The sequence below is a fragment of the Mustelus asterias genome, chromosome 5, assembly GCF_964213995.1.
Source record: "Mustelus asterias chromosome 5, sMusAst1.hap1.1, whole genome shotgun sequence".
Taxonomy (NCBI): domain Eukaryota; kingdom Metazoa; phylum Chordata; class Chondrichthyes; order Carcharhiniformes; family Triakidae; genus Mustelus; species Mustelus asterias.
Genome location: NC_135805.1, coordinates 24722227 through 24736870, shown reverse-complemented (window position 1 = coordinate 24736870; position 14644 = coordinate 24722227). Strand labels below are relative to the sequence as shown.

The window sequence follows — 14644 nt, the reverse complement described above, 5'->3', positions numbered from 1 at the left end:
ATACGGACTGGAAACGGTAACTCAGTTTCTCTCCCCACAGACGCTGCCAGAACTGCTGAAACTTTCAAGCACTTTCAGTTTTTATGCGAGTATGTATAGTCCTACAGGTAAAGGTGACATTTTTGTGAAGCAGGAGTGATTCTAGGCCAGTGAGTTGGGAATACTCAGATTTTTAAATTATTATTCCTTCACAGTGTGTGGGCACCACTGGCTAGGCCAGCACTTCTGCCCATTCCTAATTGCTCTTTGGAAGGTGTGGTGAACCACATTCCTGAACCACTGTGGTGTAGGTACACTACGACAACAGATGAATGAACACCGCTCGACAATCACCAGGCAAGAGTGTTCTCTTCCTGTTGGGGAGCACTTCAGCGGTCACGGGCATTCGGCCTCTGATCTTCGGGTAAGCATTCTCCAAGGCGGCCTTCACGACACACGACAACACAAAGTCACTGAGCAGAGACTGATAGCCAAGTTCCGCACACATGAGGACGGCCTCAACCGGGATCTTGGGTTCATGTCACACTATCTGTAACCCCCACGACTTGCCTGGGCTTGCAAAATCTCACTAACTGTCCTGGCTGGAGACAATACACATCTCTTTAACCTGTGCTTAATCCTCTCTCCACTCACATTGTCTGTACCTTTAAGACTTGATTACCTGTAAAGACTTACATTCCAACCATTATTTTGTAAATTGAGTTTGTGTCTTTATATGCCCTGTTTGTGAACAGAACTCCCACTCACCTGACGAAGGAGCAGTGCTCCGAAAGCTAGTGGCTTTTGCTACCAAATAAACCTGTTGGGACTTTAACCTGGTGTTGTGAGACTTCTTACTGTGTAGGTACACCCTCAGTGCTGCGGGGAAAGGAGTTCCTGGCCGGAATTTTACCGGAGAATGTTGGCCTCGGGCGGGATCTTACGAGCCTCGGGCAGGCAAAGTGGTAAAATTCCAGCAGCTGAGTTTTAACTCAGTGACAATGAAGGAAAGATGATAAAGTTCTGGGTCAGGATAGTGGGTGGTTTGCAGGGGAATTTCCAGTGGCGGAGGTCCCGTGTCTTCCTAGGTGGTAGAGGTCACAGGTTTGGAAGGTGCTGCTGAAGAGTTTTGATGAGTTGTTGCAGTGCATCTTGTAGATGGTCCACACTGTTGGCACCAAGGGAGTGGATGTTGAAGGTGATGAATGAGGTCCCAATCAAGCGGGCTGCTTTGTCCTGGATGATACTGAACCTCTTCCATAGAATCCAAAGAATCCCTACAGTGCAGATAGAGGCCATTTGGCCCATTGAGTCTGCATCGGCTCTCCGAAAGAGCATCCTACTTAACCGCACCAACTCCCACTCCCACTCCCACCCCCACCCCACCCTCGTAACCCCACACATTTACCTTGGTTAATCCTCCTAACCTTCACACCTTTGGACACTCAGGGGAATTTAACATGGCCAATCCATCTCACTTGCACATCCTGGGACACTAAAGAACAATTTAGCATGGCCAATCCATCTAACCTGCACATCTTTGAACTGTGGAGCACCCAAAAGAAACCCACGCAGACATGGGGACACGCAAACTCCACACAGACAGCCACACAAGGTCGGTCAGTCAACCCTGGTGCTGTGAGGCAGCAGAGCTAACTACTGTGCCACCGTGAACAAGATTGGAGCTGCGCTCATCCAGGCAAGTGGAGAGCATTCCGTCATGTGCTTTGTAGATGGTGGAAAGACTTTAGGGAGTTAACAAGTAAGTTACTCACTGTAAGATTCCCAGCCTCTGACCTGCTCTTGTGGCAACAGTGTTTATAGTGTGTTTTTCTGAATAAAAGATGACCCGTGTAAAACAGTCTGCCTCAGGAATTATGCACGCGATTTATGGGTCAAAATCTGTGCCAGCCTTGGGATGGAGCAGCATGTTTCTTCAGAAAGAACTCTTCAAATGCAGATAATAAAAATACAACAAAACTTACTCCAACTTATAAATCAAAGAAAGGATTCATTACTGCAAACTTGGGCCTTCGCCCTGGGCCACTCCAAGCTCCCCACAATTCCCAAGAGGTTCTTATTTATAGTAAGTCAGTTGACCATCACATCATTCTGTAATCGGTTCCACGGTTTACTGGGTCAGCTGACCCTTACAGCTTGTTACCATTGGTCACATTACATCCAACACAAAGTTGTCACCGGTTACATTCTAACGCAGCATTCTTGCTGTGGAGTCAGATTGTTGTCGGCTCAAGTCCCATCCCAGCATTCATCCTTCAACCAACATCAACACAGCTCATCTGGTCATTATCGCTTTGCTGTTTGGGGGAGATGGCAGTGGACAAATTGGCTGCTGCGTTTCCCTACATTTCAACTCAAAGTACTTCAACAGCTGGAAAGCGTTTTGGGACTGGGGTTGCAAAAGGTGCAAACATACAAATTGGGAGCAGTGGTTGACCACTCGGCCCCTCGAGCCTGCTCCGCCATTCAATAAGATGGTGGCTGATCTGATTGTAACCTCAACCCCATTTTCCTGCCTACCCCTGTAACCTTTCACTCCCTGATTAATCATGATAATGTCTATCTCTGCCCTAAGACTATTCAAAGACTCTTCTTCTACTGCCTTTTGAGATAGAGAGGTCATGGGCGATCCCTTATTTTTATGACGGTGACCCCTGGTTCGAGATTCTCCCACAAGACGGAACATCCTCTCCACATCAACCCCTTAAGGTCAGAAAGGTTTCAATCAAGTTGCCTCTTACTCTTCTATGCTCCAACGGATACCAGCCGAACCTGTCCAACCTTTCCTCATAAGACGACCCACCCATTCCTGGTATTAGTCTAAACCCTCTCTGAACTGCTTCTAATGCATTTGCATCCTTATTTTTCTTTTTAACGCAATCCCTGCAAAACACGTGCAACTTCTACCTTGAAAGTGACTGGTTTTAAACTTTACAGGAAGCAGGGGCCTGGCAACTCATTGCAAACGTTAAAGTCCCATCGCAACTTACCCGAATAATGCCGGTGTACAGCACCAGATTGCCGTTACTTTCCAGGATCACCATCGTGTTGACACTCTGTTCACAAAGAGAAGACAAAGGAGGAATAAAGCTGCAAAATCAATGCCAACGTTTCTCGGAGTCTAAATAATTTGTAAAACAGAAGTTACGATTGTACGCACACTTCATAATGGGTATGGAAGGAGAAGAACTACACACTAGAAAAGGGAGCTGTTGTAGCCTCTGGTAAATGTAAATTTGGAAAGGTGGAACATGTCCCTCTGTCTTAAGATCTAAAGTTTATTTATTAGTATCACAAGTAGCCTTACATCAACACTGCAATGAAGTTACTGTGAAAATCTCCTAGTCGCCACACGCTGGCGCCTGTTTGGGTACACCGAGAGAGAACTTAGCATGGCCAATGCACCTAACCAGCACGTCTTTCGGACTGTGGGAGGAAACCGGAGCACCCGGAAGGAATCCACGCAGACACAGGGAGAACGTGCAGACTCCACACAGACAGTGACCCAAGCCGGGAATCGAACCTGGGTCCCTGGCGCTATGAGGCAACAGTACTAATCACTGTGCCAACCAAGGTCGACCATTCACAATATGGGGATAAAGAAAACACTAATATATACCGCTTTATACCCTATAATATATACAGTCCAGGGTGGCATGGTGGCAAAGTCGTTAGCACAGCTGCCTCATAGCGCCAGGGACCCAGGTTCGATTCCCGGCTTGGGTCACTGTCTGTGCAGAGTCTGCACGTTCTCCCTGTGTCTGCGTGGGTTTCCTCCGGGTGCTCCAGTTTCCTCCCACAGTTCAAAAGACATGCTGTTTAGGTGCATTGGCCATGCTAAATTCTCCCTCAGTGTACCCAAACAGGTGCCGGAGTGTGGCGACTGGGGGATTTTCACAGTAACTTCATTGCAGTACTAATGTAAGCCTACTTGTGTCACTAATCAATAAACTTTATCCCACCACTGAAGTAGTTGTTTGGGAACAAATCATTCTGTCCCCATTTCAGCACTTATTATGTACAGGGAACACGGCTGACTAAGTCCGTAGGTCGGAATGCATGAATTACGATGTCCTAAGATGTGCAGGTTATGTGGATTGGCCATTATAAATCGCTCCTTAGTGTCGAGGGATGTGCAGTTTGGTTGGATCAGCCATGGCAAATGCAGCGGGTTACGGGGATAGGGCTGGGTGGGATGGTCTTTCGGAGAGTCAGTGCAGACTCGATGGGCCAAATGGCCTCTTTCTGCCCTGCATCCACTCTCTGATTTTAGATACGATTGTGAATAGGGTGGGTGTTTAGGTTAAGTGTACAGAGGAGAGTTAATTTGACAACACCATCATTGGATCACGGGAATCCATTCTAAATGCAAACAGTATCAACAAGTCTGTGGAAGGCCGCAAGCTATAAGTATGTAGACAGATGTCATCAGGCGAACAAATTAATTGCTGTGTGTCTCCAGTCACTAATACTTCAAACTATGTTATAAATGGCCACATCACTTAATTGGGTCATCTGAACAATGAGATGTGCTGTGTCCTTAAACCATATCCAATCAATCTGCTTTATTATTTATCGCTTTTGCTGTTTTCGTTGCTTATTTCATTCTCAGCCATCGCTCCTCAATGGCAAGTGTCAACATATCAAATAAATTGTTTATCATTTTAATAGAAATAAATCTGTACATGGAATTGGATATTTGTCACCAAACCAATCACCATGATTCACTGGCAAGGTGCTCAAACCTGCTCAGAAAGCAATAGCAGCTTGGTTGCCATGAGTTCTAACTGCAGCTTTTACACCATTCACTGCATAATAACAAACGCAATTCTTGTTTTAAACTGGGGCGACACAGTATGAGTAGATATAGGCATGCCAACATCTTGTGACTTGGAGCAGGAGAGAGTTGTTTCAGCCCCTGAGCTGGCGTTCACTGTTACATCACTGGGGACAAGCATCGGGTGCAATCCAGGGTTCTCCCCATTGTTTGAAGTGTATTTATTAAATCAATCATAGAATCCTACAGTGCAGAAGGAGGCCATTCAGCCCATCGAGTCTGCACTGACCACAGTCCCACCCAGGCACTATCCCCATAACTCCAGGCATTTACCCTAGCTAGTCCCCCTGACACAAAGGGACAATTTAGCACGGCCAATCCACCACATCTTTGGACTGTGGGAGGAAACTGGAGCATCCGGAGGAAACCCACACAGACACGGGGAGAATGTGCAAACTCCACACAGACAGTGACCCAGGCCGGGAATCGACCCCAGTTCCCTGGTGCTGAGGCAGCAGTGCTAACCACTGTGCCACCGTGCCGCCCTTTATTATTAGTGTCACAAGTAGGCTTACATTAACACTGCAATGAGGTTACATTGAAAATCCCCTAGTCGCCACACTCCGGGACCGTTTGGGTACACTGAGGGCAAATTTAGCTTGGCCAATGCACCTTTTCAAAAATTCATTTGTGGGACATGGGCGTCGCTGGCTGGCCAACATTTATTGCCCATCGCTAGTTGCCCTTGAGAAGGTGGTGGTGAGCTGCCTTCTTGAATCGCTGCAGTCCATGTTCGATGGGTTGACCCACAATGCCGCTAGGGAGGGAATTCCAGGATTTTGACCCAGCGATTACGACCTAAACAGCACGTCTTTCGGACTGCAGGAGGAAACCGGAGCACCCGGAAGAAACTCACGCAGACACGGGGAGAAGGTGCAGACTCCGCACTGACAGTCACCCAAGCCAGGAATTGACCCCGGGTCTTTGGCAGTGTGAGGCAGCAGTGTTAACCATTGTGCCACCATGCCGCCCATTGTGAGGGAACTCAGGGAACGAGGCAAAGGACCTCCATTCCACAATGCACGTGCACAATTGGTAGAGTCTCGGTGAGATTTACCATCCAAAAAAGCCCCGTGACATTGTTTGTAAAATTAGACTGGGACAAAAACGATATCAGCAAAGGTAAGCATTCAGGTGCAGCAGGCAGTCAAAAAGGCAGTCCTGTTGGCCTTCATAACGACAGGATTCGAGTGCAGGAGCAGGAATGTCTTGATGCAATTATACAGGGCCTTGGTGAGGCCACATCTGGAATATTGTTTAGGTCTCCTTATCTGAGGAAGGAAATTCTTGTTCTCGAAGGAGTGCAGAGAAGGTTTACCAGACTGATTCCTGGGATGGCAAGACTGACGTACGAGGAGAGACTGATTCAGTTAGAATTGTATTCGCTGGAGTTCAGAAGAATGAGTGGGGATCTTATAGAAACCTATAAAATTCTAACAGGAGCAGGATGTTCCTGATGGTGGGAGTGTCCAGAACAAGGGGTCACAGTCTGAGGATACAGGTTAGATCGTTTAGGGCAGAGATGGGGAGAAATTTCTTCACCCAGAGAGTGGGGTCAGCCTGTGGAATTCACTACCACAGAAAGCAGTTGAAGCCAAAACTGTATGTTTTCAAGTCAGATACAGCACTTAGGGCGAAGGATATGTGGGGAAGGGGGATCAGGCTATTGAGCTGGATGATCAGCCATGATCATAATGATTGATGGAACAGGCTCAAAGGGCCGAATGGCCTTCTCCTGCTCCTATTTTCAATGTTTCGATGTAATGAAATGCAGAATACTGCTTTTCCGCACATATATTTTCACTGAGAGTAAATGCATATCGGTTATTAAATCCGCATGTTGAGCCAGTCTTATAGAACATAGAACAGTACAGCACAGAACAGGCCCTTTGGCCCACGATGTTGTGCCGAGCTTTATCTGACACCAAGATCAAGCCGCACGGTTATCAGTGGAAAGCAGGCAGAATTGAGAGCCTGGTTTTCAATCTCATGAAAATTTAACACGTTCTGCAACATAAAATAAAAATGAGGGTAAAGCACAAACTGAGAATCAGCTGTGCTTTGAAACAGGGTCAATCCACCGAAGCACCCAAATGCGTAATGAAACTGGTTGTACAAACGCAACTGCCGTACGCGAGATAACGAGACAGCGTTAATAACATTTTTAAAAGAGAACCACACTGTTCAAAAATAATGTTCTTTATATCGGTCTGAGCAGAGGAAAAATAATCAGTTGTTGCTGCTTCCTTGGCCGAATGTACCTTCAAGCATTTATGCCAGGAAAAAAAAAACAGCATGGTTTTAATTCCTCTCAGTGAAACCAGTTAGAACAATAAACATTAAACTGCCCTTTGCTGGTCAATTGCTAAGTCTCCAACCTGTGGACAATGTTGCAGGGAAATTGGCAGTGAACAGGGGCAGACAGAGTGATCAAACAGCTTCTTCAATAGCCTGAAATAGCCGACACACTTCATTTGGTTGAACAACACCTTTGCAATTGACGCCTGCTGATACAGGCAGCTGTCATTTGTGGGGGTGGTGTACGCGGTTTGTAAAAAAATAATTTGAGGAAAGGTTGCCGAGAGAATTCCAATTCGCAGTTACGCCACCTGTGCTGCCGCCTGGAGCACCACACTTTCCTCGAGATATCCAATCTGACCTCCGAACTTCGACCCTCCGTGAATCCAATACTCTGCGGTGTGATCCTAACTCGCACCAAGTCTCTCTCACTCCACTGCTGGTAACCAGGCCTCCAGCTGTCGCAGCCACCAGTGTTCAAATTGCCTCCCTGAACCTGCACCGACCACAATCCCACCCAGGCCCTGTCCCCATAACTCCACTTATTTACCCTGTTAATCCCCCCTGACACTCAGGGGTAATTTATCATGGCCAATCAACCTAACCCGCACACTTGTGGGAGGAAACCGGAGCACCCGGAGGAAACCCACGCAGACATGGGGAGAATGTGCAAACTCCACACAGACAGTGACCCGAGCTGGGAATCGAACCCCGGGTCCCTGACGTTGTGAGGCAGCAGCGCTAACCGCTGTGCCACCGGCTGCCATCCCGTGGCTCAATGTCAAATTTTCCATTTAACGTTTCCAAGAAGGCTTTGGGCGCTTTATTACCTTGAAGGCGCTGTTTAAATACAACTTGTTGAAATGTTTGTGTTTGAGCAGCTGTCGGGTTTAAAATCACAGCTCACCTCCACAGGGGCAGCATCTTTTGCTTGGATGACAGTAACTGTTCCAAAAATCAGCTGAGTCAAGTCATTGCTTTCTTCAAATTTCACACATCTGTTTAGGATTTAAATGGAAAAGTTTTCCAAACATTGAATATACCAACCAGATGCCTAAGCAAGCCATCACGTCATTTTTACCAAATAGCCATCATATCAAATAGATAGAAATTTATCAAATTCATCATAGAATCCCTACGGTGCGGAAGGAGGCTATTCGGCCCATCAGGTCTGCGCTGACAACAATCCCACCCAGGCCCCACCCAGTATCACTAAGAGGGATATGGGCCAAATGTGGGCAATTGGGACTAGCTTAGTGGTTTAAAAAAAAGGGCGGCATGGACAAGTTGGGCCGAAGGGCCTGTTTCCATGCTGTAAACCTCTATGACTCTAACACCATGTACTTACCCTGCCAATCGCCCTGACACTGAGGGAGAATTTAGCATGGCCAATCAACCTAACCTGCACATCTTTGGAGCACTGGGAGGAAACCGGAGCACCCGGAGGAAACCCACGCAGACAAGGGGAGAATGTGCAGACTCTACACAGACAAGGCCGGGAATCGAACCCAGGTCCCTGACGCTGTGAGGCAGCAATGCTAACCACTGTGCCGCCTGAAACATCAATCAAATTCACAAGTTTAAAAATCCCGGGTTAGAATTTGCAATGCAGGGTGTATTGAGAATGTGGAAATAGGGCAGGGGGACGGCAACCCTACACGAACACCCATTTACAAATAGGCCTTTCCAACCCCTTGGCAAAAACAAACTGTGCACACAAGGAAAGGGAAGCTGAGGGTTGATGGGTCACATTTTTACATCGCGATTGAATGAATGCACCAGAGAAAATTCTCACTTTCAATTTCTATCCAAATATGAACAGTGCAATACTCAGGTGATGGAAAGGAATGTGGCCGAGAATGAGTTATGCATCCGAGCGCCCAAATTAAATTTTATAAAAACTCAGTCCAGCTGTCTGCTTATTGTTCAATATAAATTCTTTACAAATAAGCCTATGGGATAAAACTCAGTGCATTTAAAGATTTAGTTTATAATTTGACGCTTTTCATTGCTGACACTCACCGCAGCTGATGGCGAGACTCCACCAAGTAGCACAAAAACTTCTGACCGCAGAGATCACTGGTAATAAATACTTTGGCGGCCTGAGAATTCTTCTCTCTGTGAGAATAGAAGTCGACACTTGAGGTTTCTGTGTTGCAAACAGGTGTACGGCGATGGTGTTTTTTTTGAGATTACTCCCCCGCAGTTCTGATACAGGGTTCACTTACAAATTACCAATCTGCCTCTCTTTCAGGGGCTTCGTTTGTTAAAAATATCAAAGAACCACGACAGGACAATGGAGTTATGGCACAGATCAGTCCATGCTCTGACTGCTTGGATGAACAGGTTGAAGGGACTAAATAATCTATTGTTCCTAGAGGCTGACCAATTCCTAATGACTCACCAATTTCTACAGATGCATCACAGAAAGTATCTTTTCTGGTTGTATCACAGCTTGGTGTGGCTCCTGCTCTGTCCAAGACCGCAAGAAACTACAAAGGGTTGTGAACATAGCCCAGTCCATCACGCAAACCAGCCTCCCAGCCATTGACTCGGTCTACTCTTCCCACTGCCTCAGCAAAGCAGCCAGCATAATTAAGGACCCCACAGACATGGACACACGGGGACACGCGCACACACACCCCCCCCCCCACACAACCGCCCAGTGTCTTGGCCAATATTCATCCCTCAACCAGCACCACCGAAATATACAAACGGGTCACTTATCGCATTGTTGTTTGTGGGGCTTGCCATGCACAACTGGCTGTTATGTTTACCATACGTATCTGGGTGTCTGAAATAATTCACAAACTGTGAAGCACTTGAAAACATGGAAGGTTATTGCATAAAAGCTTTTTTTTTTATACCCTGAATTGGCCACGTCCCTAAAAGTGGATTCAATGAAATTTTTCCACATTCCTTCATGAGATGTAAGCATCGTCGGCAAGGCCAGCATTTGTTGCTGTTATAAAGCAGAGGTGGATCCCTCCTCTGAGAAACTAACACCGAAACACCCAAAGAGGAATACCTCGCCCTATAATCTGTAAAGAGTGTGTGTGAAGTGGTGTGACCTGCTCTTCTGCTCACCAGCAATTCTTAGTGGTTAAATCCCTACCACTCACTCTAAAATCAACACAGAACAATTTATCTAACTAACAGAGAACAAATGAACTAAACTACTAACAAACCGAATAACTCCCTTCTATTACCGAATAAAACAAGATTCTAATGGTATGCTGTTCAAATTAATACAATTCCCACTCAAAAACAAAATAGAATTTAGTCACTCTCTAAATTACAACCAGCTTTTGTCTTTCGGAATATTCTGGGCCTTTTCTGTTGATTCTTTTGTCTGCAACTTTTCTTCTTTGGTACCTTTGTTATCTAGATGGTGCTTTCTCTAAGACATAGATGAAGCTATGAGAGCCAGCGATTCTCTCTCTCTCTCGAGTTGAGAACTGTTAGCTCTGGCAGGTGGCAGTTGCTCTCCCTCTTTGCCCCACTGCCTCCTTCTTTGATACCCGTGATGACATATCAATATTTCCCATAATAGGATTGGTTGTAGGTTGTGAAAACCATCAGATTTAAATTTAGTAGGTTTTTGGTATCTAAGTGCCTGATTCAAATTGATTGGCTAAATTCAAAAGCCTATTGTCATAGCAAAACTGCTGCTTGGCCTTGCGATAATGTTTCAGTTTGGGCTCTCTGTGTACTTGTATTTTACATCTCTAAGCACAGAAAAAGCACCACCGTTTAACAAATCACGCAATGTCTTCTCCCCCCTAGCATTTTACAATTTCACAAACACCAAATTCTAACTTACTGCCTCCCAATCTACGATTACTCTTATCCAACTTCGCAACATTTGTCCATCCCTTATTCTTCTTGAACAGAGTGGCTTACTGTGTCATTTCAGAGGGGGCAGTTAAGAGTCAAATACATTACAGTGGATTTGGAGTCACATGGAGGCCAGACCAGGAAAGGATGGCAGATTTCCTTCCCTCAAGGACATTAGTGAACCAGATGGGTTTTTACAATCTTCGACGATAACCGTAGTCACGATATCACTGATACCATCTTTATATTCCAGATTTTTATTCACTGAATTTAAATTCCACCAGGGATTTGAACCCCCGTCCCAGAGAATTAACTGGGATCACTAGTCCAGTGACATTATCACCACGCCACAGCATTCTTCCTCCGGCCCATTCCCATCCCCTCCCCGCTCCGGCCCATTCCCATTCCCCCTCCCCTCCCCGGCCCATTCCCATTCCCCCTCCCCTCCCCCATAAATTGATTTTTTTGGGGGGGTAAAAAAAAGCTTTGACGAGAAGAGCTTTGACTGACCTCATGTTGAGCAAACTTTCAGTCCAGAGGTGATCCAGACACAACTCTGGAATGACCGGTTCAGTTTCAGGCACCAACAAGGAGTCGCTCAGAGTGCTGTTCGGGGAGTGGGAATTTCGGCCGCGCTTTGGAGACGGGGTGTAGGCCGACAGGTTGAACCGCTGCACGCCGGAAAACGACGACGTTCCCAGGGACGGGGAGTGAGAACGACTGGAAAGACAAAGAGGTGTAACAAAATGAGCAGCTGTACGTGGGCGAGAGGCGGGGAGAAAACGGGCAATGTCTTTCCAATGTCAGTAACGATGCTGAAATTGCTGATTCAGGGCATTGATGTGGGAAATGGAGAGAAAGAATCTTTGCTTTCCGCACTGACACCCCTTTCAGCAAGATCTCATTCCGCCTGCGTGCACCAACTGGAATGGAGTGGAGTTCCGCACGACCGATTGGAAGGGCAGCGGGAGGGCGCTCAGTTGCTCTCACCACCTTTTTCTTTCTCTTTATAAAGATACAGAAGAATTTAATACTTATTGATGCATTGTCTCCCCCACCCACCCTCTGCCATCCACCGACTGAACAATGTGGGACGGTTTGATAAATGTAGGTTGCCATTGGAAGGGTTACCACATCTTAAATGTGAACGTTTCAATGAGACATTGCTGGTACTGGACCCAGTCAGGAAACAAATAAGAGTGGGGTGGATGTCATAAAGTGCTGTTAAAGAAATCATAGAATCCCTGCAGTGCAGAAGGAGGCCATTCGGCCCATTGAGTCTGCACCGGCCACAATCCCACCCAGGCCCTATTCCCATATCCCCACATATTTACCCTGCTAATCCCTCTGACACTAAGGGGCAATTTAGCACAGCCAATCAACCTAACCCGCACATCTTTGGGCTGTGGGAGGAAACCGGAGCACCCGGAGGAAACTCACGCAGACACAGGGAGAATGTGCAGACTCCGCACAGACAGTGACCCAAGCCAGGAATCGAACCCTGGCCCCTGGCGCTGTGAGGCAGCAGTGCTAACCACTGTGCCACCCCAGCATTGAAAGGCATTGTTACAGGAGTTACACGCTGCATCTCAAATAGGTTGGAGGTAGATTAGCCATGAACAAAGAAAATTTTGGAATTATTTGAAAAAATACCAGTGCACGAGGGAAGCTGGAATCCCAAAAAATGCTGCTAAGGAAATGTTATGTGAAAAATAAAAATAAAAATAGGAAGGGGTTGGAGAAGACACGGAGAAGAGGTAGTGCAGCAGAGAGGGAAAGGTGAAATCGGGACTTTTGAGTGTTTGATATAACTCCGGTGTGACAAGGAGAGAGGATTGTCCCAAGAGCAGAGTGTAGGCTATGGGGGAAACAATGGCCTATCAAAATCTCCATACTGACATTACCTGGAAAGTTAAGTACACATACATACACAGATCACTTGGTAGCACAGAACTTAAATATTGCTAAAGTGAGAGACAGGTTGCTGAAGCTTTTCATTTTGCACTCATCAGGACAAACACAAGAATGCCAAATTTCAAACGACCACAACAATTTAGACTTCAGGAGAGAAGGGTGATGATTGGTTAGCAAGTCAAATCTGATTGGTTGTGGTGTTGCCATGGAGCAATCTCATTGGTGACAGACAGCATGGTTTTGTTAGAGGGAGGTCGTGCCTTACAAATTTGGTGGAGTTTTTTGAGGAAGTGACAAAAATGGTTGATGAAGGAAGGGCCGTGGATGTCGTCTATATGGATTTCAGTAAGGCATTTGACAAAGTCCCACATGGCAGGTTGGTTAAGAAGGTTAAGGCTCATGGGATACAAGGAGAAGTGGCTAGATGGGTGGAGAACTGGCTTGGCCATAGGAGACAGAGGGTAGTGGTCGAAGGGTCTTTTTCCGGCTGGAGGTCTGTGACCAGTGGTGTTCCGCAGGGCTCTGTACTGGGACCTCTGCTATTTGTGATATATATAAATGATTTGAAAGAAGGTATAACTGGTGTAATCAGCAAGTTTGCGGATGACACGAAGATGGCTGGACTTGCGGATAGCGAAGAGCATTGTCGGGCAATACAGCAGGATATAGATAGGCTGGAAAATTGGGCGGAGAGGTGGCAGATGGAGTTTAATCCGGATAAATGCGAAGTGATGCATTTTGGAAGAAATAATGTAGGGAGGAGTTATACAATAAATGGCAGAGCCATCAGGAGTATAGAAACACAGAGGGACTAGGTGTGCAAGTCCACAAATCCTTGAAGGTGGCAACACAGGTGGAGAAGGTGGTGAAGAAGGCATATGGTATGCTTGCCTTTATAGGACGGGGTATAGAGTATAAAAGCTGGAGTCTGATGATGCAGCTGTATAGAACGCTGCTTAGGCCACATTTGGAGTACTGCGTCCAGTTCTGGTCGCCGCACTACCAGAAGGACGTGGAGGCGTTAGAGAGAGTGCAGAGAAGGTTTACCAGGATGTTGCCTGGTATGGAGGGTCTTAGCTATGAGGAGAGATTGGGTAGACTGGGGTTGTTCTCCTTGGAAAGACGGAGAATGAGGGGAGATCTAATAGAGGTGTACAAGATTATGAAGGGTATAGATAGGGTGAACAGTGGGAAGCTTTTTCCCAGGTCGGAGGTGACGATCACGAGGGGTCACGGGCTCAAGGTGAGAGGGGCGAAGTATAACTCAGATATCAGAGGGACGTTTTTTACACAGAGGGTGGTGGGGGCCTGGAATGCGCTGCCAAGTAGGGTGGTGGAGGCAGGCACGCTGACATCGTTTAAGACTTACCTGGATAGTCACATGAGCAGCCTGGGAATGGAGGGATACAAACGATTGGTCTAGTTGGACCAAGGAGCGGCACAGGCTTGGAGGGCCGAAGGGCCTGTTTCCTGTGCTGTACTGTTCTTTGTTCTTTAAGCAAGGAATGGGGGAACTGTTAGCACACCAGGCTTCCAGGTAATTCAGAGGTGGCACAAGGTTTGAATATATTCCTCTCCCCATGGCAAAGCCTTAGCCAGAGTCCACATGCCAACCAATCAGCATCCTCGTCTCTTATACTATAAATTGTTGCGATTGTTTGAAATTTGGCACTCAAAGTTTATTTATTAGTGTTACAAGTAGGCTTACATTAACACTGCAATGAAGTTACTGTGAAACTCTCCGAGTCGCCACACTCT

At 46.5% G+C, this 14644-nt stretch overlaps 1 protein-coding gene across 2 annotated transcripts in view; it reads right to left on the bottom strand.

Annotated features, from left to right (window-relative positions):
- Nucleotides 1-14644, bottom strand: part of anapc1 (anaphase promoting complex subunit 1) — a 248134-nt gene that overhangs the window by 193623 nt on the left and 39867 nt on the right. For both annotated transcript variants that reach the window (XM_078212275.1, XM_078212276.1), the window contains exons 10-13: nucleotides 11483-11692; nucleotides 9158-9253; nucleotides 8043-8133; nucleotides 2991-3056 (exon numbers count right to left, since the gene is read on the bottom strand). In XM_078212275.1, the coding sequence (XP_078068401.1) occupies nucleotides 2991-3056; nucleotides 8043-8133; nucleotides 9158-9253; nucleotides 11483-11692 (463 nt within the window). The remainder of the gene's footprint in view (nucleotides 1-2990; nucleotides 3057-8042; nucleotides 8134-9157; nucleotides 9254-11482; nucleotides 11693-14644) is intronic.